This window comes from Stegostoma tigrinum, chromosome 9 (assembly GCF_030684315.1).
Source record: "Stegostoma tigrinum isolate sSteTig4 chromosome 9, sSteTig4.hap1, whole genome shotgun sequence".
Taxonomy (NCBI): Eukaryota; Metazoa; Chordata; class Chondrichthyes; order Orectolobiformes; family Stegostomatidae; genus Stegostoma; species Stegostoma tigrinum.
This window is the reverse complement of record NC_081362.1, coordinates 11168488-11180499: the sequence shown is the minus strand read 5'-3', so window position 1 is coordinate 11180499 and position 12012 is coordinate 11168488. Positions and strand designations below refer to the sequence as shown.

General features: G+C 38.8%; 1 protein-coding gene across 2 annotated transcripts in view; it reads right to left on the bottom strand.

The window, feature by feature from the left end:
• The window catches only part of napbb (N-ethylmaleimide-sensitive factor attachment protein, beta b), a 32880-nt gene continuing 20868 nt past the window's right edge, over window positions 1-12012 (bottom strand). For both annotated transcript variants that reach the window (XM_048536586.2, XM_048536588.2), the window contains exons 3-11: window positions 11549-11665; window positions 9228-9274; window positions 8995-9072; window positions 7317-7372; window positions 7148-7232; window positions 6112-6216; window positions 5024-5092; window positions 4479-4529; window positions 1-3903 (exon numbers count right to left, since the gene is read on the bottom strand). In XM_048536586.2, the coding sequence (XP_048392543.1) occupies window positions 3805-3903; window positions 4479-4529; window positions 5024-5092; window positions 6112-6216; window positions 7148-7232; window positions 7317-7372; window positions 8995-9072; window positions 9228-9274; window positions 11549-11665 (707 nt within the window). In that variant the 3' untranslated portion in view covers window positions 1-3804. The remainder of the gene's footprint in view (window positions 3904-4478; window positions 4530-5023; window positions 5093-6111; window positions 6217-7147; window positions 7233-7316; window positions 7373-8994; window positions 9073-9227; window positions 9275-11548; window positions 11666-12012) is intronic.

The following is a 12012-nucleotide window of genomic DNA, read 5'->3' as shown; positions in this document are numbered from 1 at the left end:
TTTTGATGATAGGATATTTTATTTTAAATTTTGTTTTCTTGTGTTTCAGTAATAGACCAACTTTCAGAAGCATTGGTCTTCATAATTCTGCAAATCTGACAAAACACCACAAAGACTAGATTGTCCTAATGCATTCAATATTAAACTGTTTCTAATGCACACACAGTCACAGATTTATTAACAATACCTGTGAAGACAAAAACATGCTCAAATTCTTACAGTGGGACAATACTTCATGACATCTAAAACACAACACAGGAACAAGCATACAACCCACTCAACATAGTGGCAACAGCTTTGGATGATTACAAATAGTCTAGGTAAAATACTAAGGAAAGTCAGTGGAATTCCTGCCAAAATGCATGCTGGACATCTCACTTAAAAACAAACAGTGCAGATACAAGAGATTTCATTCTAAATTGAAACTGGGGAAGAGGGTGGGTGGTGGGAAGACATTAAATGACTTCAGATAGCTTCTTTCACCAATATAACACAGTCAATCCTTAAAAATAAAGGGGGTTCACTGAACATAATTCCTTTTTCACTGGAATTAACAGAAGAAATTTCATCCTCATCATTCCAAAATCTCTAGATCATACATAATTTTATCATGCCCCATAGCTGTCAACATTTTTGACCTTTTCACAGCAAGAGCTATGGAATTGCTAGTTAAAATGAAAGTCAGCCATTGTGAATACATTTACAGTTTTACAGGCATGAATACCAAGAATATTAACATTGCATATTTTGACTGATCAGTTCTACTTTTACTGAGATGCTTTAGGAATTCCTGAGCTAGTGTTTGGAAGAAGCATCAGGTAATATTAAGTGCTTGGCTTCTGCTGGAACATTTCTTTCTTGTACCACTCTACATCTACAGTTTGTTTAATGGATGACAGGAATTTCTCACTGTCACGTAGAGGAAATAATACTCTTGACAACTGTGGGTCAGTGTGTCTCTGGCTAACTAAAATCAAAAAGTCTGACCATTTTTAAATAACTAATACTTTTTCTAAAAAAAAAGTTGCTGAAGTTTTGATGCTTCAAAAATCATTTGCTAACACTTCCAACCAAGCAATATGTGGCTATTTTTCAATAGTATTGAAAGATATTCTCCAGGAATACAAGTTATTTAAAATTATTTCACTGTGATCACTAACTTTATTGTGGCAATTCACTGGATGATACTGTTGACATCTGCAGCAATAAATTGGATTTGCCCATTAGATTTCCAAAGTATTTTTCTCAATCTTTTGTGTATATAAACCTTAATTTTAATGTTTGTGTTAAAGTTGCAATGGAAGTCCTTTTTTTAAAAAAAACAAACCTATCATGAAGAGAATGGTGAAATGCCTGCCATGGAGCATTTTTATCTACATTTGTTCTAAATTAGGAATTCCTTTCAATGAAATTTATCACACTTGCTAAATTGAGTCTTTGCAACAATTTGAAATGGTGATCCCTGAATTCTGTCTGATACGAGAAATTATTTTTTACAGCACCATTTTAACTCTTTTGCTGTTGCACAATCCAAAATGACCTGCCCATACAAATTATATAAATCAAATAAACATCAGATTTTAGTTTCTGTTCTTTTAGTCAAAAATAAATAACTTTAATTCAATATACATTCTTTAGACTAAATAGTTGAAGATTTAGTTCTGTCGACAAAATAACATAAAACAGATAACTAAATGAGACAACTGAACAGATGTGGATATGCAGAAATGAGGAAAAAAAGGACAATAAGTCCTCATTAGCAATAAAGCTCTTGCTGCTGGACTGACCTGCAGTTTTCATTTTGCAGACTGAATAAACAGAAATTGTTGTAACTGAAAACACACCAATATCGGGACTGAGTTCATTCTTCAGTACACAATATTTGCATTTTACACAACTAAATATTTTGAAACACGAAACACATGCAAAATACATCAAGTCAATTCTGTGTTTTCACTGAAGAGCCAAATTTGAAGACCTAAAACAGCTCAATGGATTATAGGTTTTTATTCAAGGTTATGTTTCATGACACTGTCACAAACATGGCAAACAAACACCAGTCATGTCTTTGTTGAAGATGTGTGTATCACAACCTTAGGAAACAGCTCATTGACCAGCTTCTTTAGGATATTTTACAAAACATCCACATGCTTACATATAAAGTGCTCAGCTTCTGAAGATTGCCTACAAGAACAGAATATTTATTTGTCAAGTGTAGCTTAAGGAGTTGGACACTGAATGGATTTGAATTTCCTTATCCCTCCATGCCCGGAGGTCCTATTGTTACCTTTCAATTAGATTATTATCACTACTTAATCACTGGTAGACTGGTCATTTATTTACACAGTCTTTAAAGTATTAAAGAATAATACTACTCAATGAAATCCATATGTCAAGGATAATATTTGATCTGTGGAATCAACTTTTACATGGATTTTTGCAGTGGAATAATAAGATCTAGCATCATAATCGGTGTTTTTCCATAGCATAGCTAGATGTTTCACAGAGATCACTTCGAGCCTTTGTTTTAGGATGTTTTACCTTACAAAAGATGTTTTGCAAAATTGTTTCCAACAAAAACTGTTCACAACGGAACATGTGCCCGGGCTAAAACGGCACCGTATACAGCAAAAAGCAGCACACTATTAGACAAGGATATACTTTAGGTTGTTACAAATACATAAACACATGCATGCAAGCACGCACTCAAATGTGGGGGGGGGGGGGGGGGGGGGGGGTGGAAATTGTGGAAGCCTTTCACAAAATATTCAGTTCTAGATTTACAAAAAGCTTTCTTTTATATAAAACATTACATAGAATATTTGTGTAGTTACAACCCATTTAGACATTTTGCAAATTGGAAAAAAAGTTTCCACATTTTCAGCTGCACATAGGAAACAGAAACAACTGGTTATGTAATATGGGAGCAGCCACCAGTGTGATGCAAGCCTTTTCCATTGTGTCCAGGAACATTATAAAAACTTAAAATAAAATATGTAACTAGAATAAATGGTTAAAAGAAAGCCAGTTTTAAAAAACCTACTTCAATCATAAGATGAAGTATCTACCACTTAGCAATAAACTGTTTTAATACTTTCCTAAACCATTCTGAAAGTTTACACACCATTAAATTCGTAACTAATTCGTATGACCGATGAAAACCATTTTCAAAAATACAAAATGAAAAGGTTATATTCATCTTTCCCTTTGTATCGTTATAGTCATCTATTAATCCCGGCATTCAGTAAAATAAAAAAATCAAAGCAACTAGAATGACTTATCAGCTGCTAAATATAGAAGGAAAAGTGCAGATTAAGTTCTCCAAATGGAACATTTTGTATCCTATGAAATCAACATGTCTTTTTTAATGTTAGTTATGTGCCATTTGGTGAACTAGTGCCATGAACTTTAGGAGTCTGCGGAGTATAAAATTTTCAGAAATTGTACTCCACCTGAGTTTCTTCAAATTCCTTTCCTGCAGCATTTAGCTACCACCCAATAAACTTTCACAAGCACAAAAGAGGAAATTTCACTAGCATTCAGAATGGTTGTCACGCAAAAATGTTGGTGTGTCTTAACCATGCCCTTTATAATGATGTGATGCTCACGGCTGGGATTTGTTCCCAAATTGAGCATTTATGAGCAGAATGGAGAAAACAATATATTTAAATGATACATTAATCAGGCATATTAAACAAAAGAAACAAAACTGAATTATTAACATTGAAAAGATATATCCACAACCCAGCATGCACAATAGCATATCACAATTGGCAAAATGTCTCAAGTGTATGCAAAGCTATTTCACTTGAGGTCCCCTTCTCCATGAATGGACTTTTTGATGCGTAGTAACATTGTTGTCAACCATTGATCCAGTCGTGATATAGAATCAAATTCCTTCACCTACAGACAGAGACAGAAACAAACCCCATTCAAATTGATAACAAGGCCTAACAAGAATCTAACAAACCTCTGCTGAAACATATTCAAACCCCATCTCCACTGTCTTCAGAGGCAGAGAATTCCAAAGTCGTACAAACCTCCTGGGGTAAAAAAAAATGCTGCTCGTCTCTGTCCCGACCCCTAATCTTTGAACAGTCCTGGATGCATCCACAGGTTGAGACATCCTATCCGTGAATACCTTGTTAAGAATGTTCAGGATCTTGTGTACTTCAGTCAAATCACTCTCATTCTTTTAATATTGGGATAGAAACAATGCAGTCTTCCAACATATTCTCATAATACAACCCACTCATTACCAGTATCAATGCCGTAAACCTCAGACCTGTTGTCAATGCATTCGCATATTCCTTAAGTAAGGAGACCAAAAACTACACGTGCTACGAGATGTGGACTCATCAATGCTCAAACCGAAACAGGGCATTCTAACTTTTATGTTAAATTTCTCCATCTTAATCTTTACGCATCTTAAATATGTAAATTGATCTGTGCACTTTTCACAACTTATCGGTACTTACTGCTTCAGTGTAAGCTTCGCCATTTTGTTCTTCGTGAGCTTCGAGCAATTTCTATTCACAAAGAAAAAGAACAGTCAATATTATTGTAAATGTATATCCAGAGTCTGTCTCTATCACACCAGCCCTGGAGTATGAAGTGACAGTGCAGAGGTGAAGAGAAAAGTTGTGTCATGGAGTTAAGGGGGATATCTAGGGCAATTCTGGTATTTGGGGGGAAAAGAAGGGCTTGAAGGATGGCTTTTATGAAGAGGTTGTTCGTTAATCTTTAGGCATATAGTCGGCAGAACCACAGATGTAGACAGAAATTAAAGACAAACAAGATATTCAGACTGCCAAAGCTAGTTATTCACACACTATCAGTGGCATTGGGTAAAGATCAGGCAATGCTTACGAAAGGCTACGCACAAACAAAGGTACCGGGAGAAACACGGACATTGTAGTGTAAGAATCATAAAATGCATGCTTCAGCCTGTGTATAAAACTTGAAGGTGTACTGCAAACTCTTTCTTTGACAAACCGTCAATGCAATTATTCTCAAGCATCACCTTTAAAAGTTTGCATTCTCGCGAATCGGAAAATGCTGGAAACATTTCTTCGTACTTCTCCAGAGCAAGCTGTGACAAAACAAACATTTAATTTTGTTACATATTCCTGCACCGGGTCAGTTTTTGTTTGTCTTGGCGATATTTACAATTGCTTGGTAGAAGAGGGCATTGCTAAAAAGAGGCACAATATTGAAGCATTCCATCTTGCACACATCAAGATGGGAAACATGAAAGCAGAGTTAGAAAAGAAACAACAAAATTTAAACAGCACAAAAAGAGGGTGTTACTTATTTGGAGTATGGTTGGCAATGGAAACACAGTAGGAAGTGTTAATTGTCAATTTTCACAGATTAAATTTAAACCAGGCAGGTGGGTCAACTAACTAAGATTGACAGTATCTTCAATAGTACTTACACTCTAAGGAGCACTTTGAATATGATTTAATAATATATTCATGCACATAACAGTGCTGGCATCTTCATCACAGGTATCTAGCACCTCCAACCTGATTACATTTCAGTAAATTACATGCCCTTACAAAGGCATGGGAACAAATGCTACACTGGCTCGAATTTTGCAGTGAGCATTGAAGGAATGGACTTTTCCATTCACCTCAATTGCAGTTGCTGACAGAGTTTTAGCAGACCCATCAGTGGAGACTTCCACATGTCCAGCATCCACAAGGAGCATGCTCTGCATGGTGTCTTTGGAGTTGGTGAGAAGGGGAAGAAGCAGGGGAGCCCCTCAACAAATCAGATTGAGGAGACCTCACAGACACTCAGACAGAAAAACAGGAAGCTAAAATAAAAAGCATGTACAAATTACTTATATTGCAGAATTACACCATTTCCGACACTAGCGTGACATCTCCATTAGTCTAAGCAAGCCATTTTGTTGCTTCCGTCAAGCTCTCAGGTATAATGTATTATAGGGGCCTAGAGAAATTGGGTTTATGCTGTTCAAAGTATTTTCATTTACAAGCAGCAGAAATAAGTTTTCAACACACTAGCCAGAATTTGATTCTTGGCCATATCTCGCTGTGCACCCAGTCCCCAAGCAACAATGACCTAGAATGAAGTTACACCCACCTTAGCATTGAGCTCATCAACAATAAAATGGCACAACGCTGCTTTGAAGAAATATTCCTTTGCACTATATTTCAGCAGTGGATTATCCATGGTATTGGTCCCAACCTGAAGGACAAAAAGCACACTTTACTAGTCATAGCATTTAACAGATTATTCCTGAGAAAACAAAAGGGAGAGAGATATACTGTTGATGTTCTTGCCCTGAGCTCATCATAACAAGGGCATGAATACCAAATCTCAAAAGGGAACAACAACTTACACCACATGAAGTGGTGTAAAAGACTGCTCAGCAAATTGATACTAATTGGTTGAAGGTGCATTGCCAGTGATATGCACCAGAAATCTATTGTGTCCCATACCACTATCAGGTTTCCCTTATAAATAAAAGTGCTCTGCACTGGTTATACAGCATTAAAGCACTTGAAGTGATGAGAAAATGTGTCCCCACAAGTTTCCTTTTAATTATTCTGTCTCCTTCAGTTAGTTAAGAGATGTTATCCGTATAGAACTATATCAGGTCACCATTAGATTTGCTTGTTTAAGTGATTCACCTGATATTTTTGAACTTGAGAATTAGGTGTGCTGATTTTAGTTCCAGGGTCAAAATCATCAGGAGAAAATCCAGCATCTGAAAGTGATTTTTAGTGTTTGTTGGGTGCTTTTCTGAACCCCAAAAACAAAACAAAACCTCAAGGGTAGAATGAGACTCCCTCAAAATGTTCAAAGAGGTGAGCCACCCCCATAAGAGTAATCTGATTTAAGAGAATGGAAATGATCCAAGGGAGAAAAGGTTCAAAAGATCAGAAATGACTACAGTGTCATTTCCATTGTAGTTTTCAAACAATGTGGAGGGATACATTACCGAACTGGGATTAGGAACAGGGACAGGAATCAAGGGACCTACAGCCCCAACCCAAACACAGTGGCTCCATATACCTGACTCCAATGTTAACCCTTGTCCTGATTAGGATTAGATAAATGTGACGCAAGAGGTGTGGCAGATGCAGAATAAAACAAGTCCCTTGTTGTAACTGACCTGCTCGTAGATTTCTATCGCCTTCTGATACTGTTCTAGCTGAGCTGCATAGGCAGCTACTTTCAACAGACACTTGTTAGCGGAACTGAAACAAGAATGGCCAAATCAGCAGTGCTTCCGTAATGTTAACAGAAATAGGACATGTGTGTTCACTAGCACTGATAAATACCTGTTCGATTCTTCTCCTTTATAGTAGTCTGCAGCTTGTTCATAGTGAGCAATAGCCTGAAAAATTAAAACAAATACATGACACTGTTTAAGAGTCACAATTCCATCTCTTTGCAGTCTTTACCAGGCTCTGATAATCTCTCCGCTATACATTGCGCAAGAAAACCTCTGTATGTTTTCATAAAATGCTTTATTCCGTCTGCCCCATGGATAGGTTCTTCCTCCAACCCCTAGTGCATAGGTAGAATGTTACACTATATTGGAGGGGATACTTGTTTATATTGTCAATCTTTTCAGAAAATGCAACGATGCAATTATTTACCCTGTTGAACAGATAAACTGTCTCACCTTTTCAAAAAAGTTCTGGTTGTTGGTAAAATTAGCAGTGTGTAGCAAAGATAATTTTGAAGCCTATTTCAGCAAATTATCAAGGCCACTTCATTATTCAAGGGAGATAATCCAGGAACGTCAAAAACTTAGTCATCTAACTGGTGAGAGAGATATCGAAAACTTTTACTGGGAAGAAAGTGGCAAGCGTACGTCGACAAACAATTTTATAGCATCCCTCAAGTGTGGAAACTGTCCATTTAACCCAAAAGGTCCACATCAACTCTCCAAAGAATCACCGAAATTCACCTCCCTACCCTATCCCTGTATCCCCACATTTCCCATGGCTAATCCACCTAACCTACACATTCCTGAAACTATGGGCAATTTAGCAGGGCCAAATCACCCAACCTGTACACCTTTGGACTGTGGGAGGAAACCAGAGCACCCAGAGGAAACCCACACAGATGTGGGGAGGATGCGTAAACACCAGCCTGAGGCTGGGATTGAACCCGGGTCCCTGGCGCTTTGAGGCAGTGCTAACCACTGAGCCACCGTAATTTTTCAAAGCAAATCTCCTGGATTTATAAAAGGATCAGTCGCTAACTCGTGCATTTTTAGAACACAGTTCTGTTACGATCCACATAGAGACAATAAATTCAGAAAGAAAGGAACCCCACAACTCCAACTGAAATAAAACTGTTGAAAAATATTTTGCTTTGTAAAACTTTTACTGTAACAAACCAACCAAAGTCACAGCGAAAACAGTATTTAACAAGTGTACGATATTTCAGATAAAAAGGTAAGTTTCACTTCAAATAGTCAATGCAAAGATATACCTTAAGTAGTTACAAGCCTTCTAATGTGACACCATATCCAAACTCAAGAGGCTTTCCAACTCTATTTCCTACTCAAATCGGTTCTGCCTTTTAATACATTTCATCAGAATTCCATCCAACTACCATGGATGCTGTTAATACCAACAGTTATAGCTCCAGCCTGAGTCATATCAGTGCTGAGGACACAGAATCCCCAGAAACTCCTTTCTCCTTCCAACATCATTCCATTAACCTTGTGCTCCGTAGCTTTTTGTTCCCATCCCCATGGCAATCTCAGGTCACACTGACATTTATTGGTCTATGGATGTCACAATCAGGAAAAAACAACACTCTTTCAGAATAGTCCAAGTTCATCTTAGTCTTAATAGTCTAAACAGGACATCACACTAGACTATAGTCTTTTCCCAGAGCGACCGTAACCTGATTATACAAAATGAGTATGACAGAGTTTTTGCTATTATAGTGAAGAGCAAGGAGTGTGTTTAAAAAAAACAATTTAGTCTAACACAATACCTTTTCAATATCTACCAATTCTGATTCATAAATCTCTGCAATGGTGATATGGTGTTTTGCTGCAATTGTAAACCTCCCCTGTAAAATAAAGAAAAACAAAAATCAAAAGAATCCAGTCAGTCATTTCTTCAGTCTTCAAATGGAATTTATTAGGCAAACATCATCTGTTACTCTGCAGAGTCTGCATATTGATCTATTTCTGAGCACACAGCAATGTTAATGAAGCTTCTTACCATATCTGTGTATATATCAATAGCAGCATTTAAGCAGTTGATGGCCTCTGTGGGGAAAACAATAAAAGCTAAATCAGAAAAGCAATGCCTCCAGTGTTTCAGTGTACAGCTTGTAAAATATATCTCCGTTTTTTTTTACATGTATACGTATCTACTTTTTTACATGTATAACATAGGGGATGAGCTAATAAGAGCACAAGTACCCCACTCATCAATCCTGCTCCATCATAGCTCATCCAATTTACTCCACACTCCTATCTGCTTTGATGACTTTTCACCCTTGCTTACTAAAAATCTCCTTCTACTGTAAAAATATTCAACATCTCTGCTTCCATTGCCATTTAAGGAAATAAATTCCTAAGACTCATCACTACTTGAGAGAAAAAAAACAAACCTTTCTCCACACTCTGATGAAGGGTCTAGGCCCGAAACGTCAGCTTTTGTGCTCCTGAGATGCTGCTGGGCCTGCTGTGTTCATCCAGCCTCACATTTTATTATCTTGGAATTCTCCAGCATCTGCAGTTCCCATTATCTCTGATACTATTTAAACCTTTCTCCACATCTCTGTCTTAAATTGCCCACTCCATATTTTTAAAAACTGACCCCCTTAAACCTAGATTCTCCTGCAGGAGAAAAATTCCTAAATTGATGCCAAGACCCCAAGATCCTGCCAAAATCAGGGGCAACATAGTGGCTCAGAGTTAACACTGCTGCCCCTCAGCACCATGGGCTCAGGTTCGATTCCAGCCTCGGGTGACTCTCTGTTTGGAGTTTGCACATTCTCCCTGTGTCTGCATGGGTTTCCTCCTACAGTCCAAAGATCTGAGCTGAGGCGGATTGGTCATGCTAATTTGCCCATAAAACCAAAAAAATAGGGAGGACTTTTAGAGTTTCCTTTCTCTTGGTTCCAGCCCATTTCTTTCTCATTTTGTAGCCAGTTGAGGGGGATCTGGGTGACTGTAGCAGTCCCTGTTCACCATTGGTACCAGGGACTTTCAACTTCAAACTGGACCATGCTCCTTTGCTGCATCAAATACAGAACAATTGACAACAGCAGGGAATCAGCGCCCATATCTATCAGTAACATCAATGGACCAGCAATGAGGAAACCCAAGCTAATGCTGAGAGGATAACAAGGTGTAGAGCTGGATGGGCACAGCAGGCCAAGCAGCATCGGAGGAGCAGCAAAGCTGACGTTTCGGGCCTAGACCCCGAAGGAGCGTCCAGGCCTGAAACGTCAGCTTCCCTGCTCAGCCTGCTATATTCATCCAGCTTCACATCATGTTATCTGGATGGACGCAATCTGTCGTCTTTGAAGCAGAGAAGGCTGAGCGGGGACTTTGGGAGAGGTGTATGCGGGAGCACGGACAGGGTAGATGGGAAGCAGCTGCTCCCATTACACGAGGAATCGATATCAAGGGAGGAGACATATATTTTAAGGTGAAGGGCAGGGGATTTCATGAAAATGATTCGCACCCAGAGGGTGGTAGGAATCTGGAATGCGCTGCCTGGGTCAGCGATAGAGGCTGTAAATCTCAACTTAAAATGTATGTGGATGACCACTTAATGTCATAACATTCAAGGCTATGGGGCAAGCGCTGGAAAGTGGGTTGAGCAGAGATAGGTCGGCACAGACCTGATAGGCTGAAAGGAATGATACAAGCTGTATGATCCAATAAGGAAAATCTGCCATTCTTACTTAGTTTGGACTAGACCCGCAAAAATGTGGTTGACTCTTTTATGCCAATCAATTTAAGGGCAATTAGGGATAGGCAAGAATTGCTGGCTTTGTCAGAGACAAACAAATGCTGTAAAAGAATAAATACCTCTTGCTAAAGCTGCAACACTGCAGAATTTAAACACTCCCCAGTCCAAATTCCAAGGCTGCAGGGCCAAACTTTCACGTGCCAAAAGCCAGTATAAATTAGAAGCAGAGGGGCCTCCGTTGCAAGACTCAACACAGCATGCCCTCCCAACATCTGCAGCTGAGCGTATATTGCAGCAGGCTCTCCCCTCTCTTGTACAGCAGATGGTCTGGTGCAGTCCTAGTTTGGAAAGCTGTGTAAATGCTTGGTCTGCGATGCTTGTTGCTCTGATCAACAGGATAGACCAGATCTTTCCTTTGCAGCACAAGGCATGGGCATGTTGGCTGCAAAACCAGTTACTTCCCAGCAGTTTTAGCAAGAGCTGGAAAACAACTGGAGACAGAGGGGCAGAAGTGCTTAAAGAAGGGTTAATATGGTTCTGTTTCTCCTGCTCGTTTGAACAAAATGCTTGAATAGGTAAATCAGGGCGGAGTTCTGCATTATAAAGTCACCTACCTTGTGGATCTGCCTTCTTATACGCATTTCCAGCGTCCACAAAACTGGTGGCAGCATCGTGTTTGCTTTGTAACTGTAGATGCAGCTTGGCTGCTTGGCAAAATGCATTCCCTGCAGCTGGTCAATGCAAAGAAAACAGTAAAATCGGATGCAAATCAGCACGTGGTGAAATAGCAACATTGTCTATGGACTCTGTGGAAAGGCCTTCTTATTCAGAACATCTAAACACATTGTAAAGTGTAACACTGGCAACAATTAAATTTTTCCAGTCTGTCAACAGTTCTGCTCTACAGCACTGCACACTAGCAGGACACCTGGACACGTTTTGACGTAATTTGTTAATGCAATAGCATTATTGTATATCAACAATATAACAATTTGACACATGTTCTCCTTTACCAATTTTAAGGATCCCCTAATGAAATAAAACTAGAAACCTAGACAAGGCATGCAGAATGCTTGCC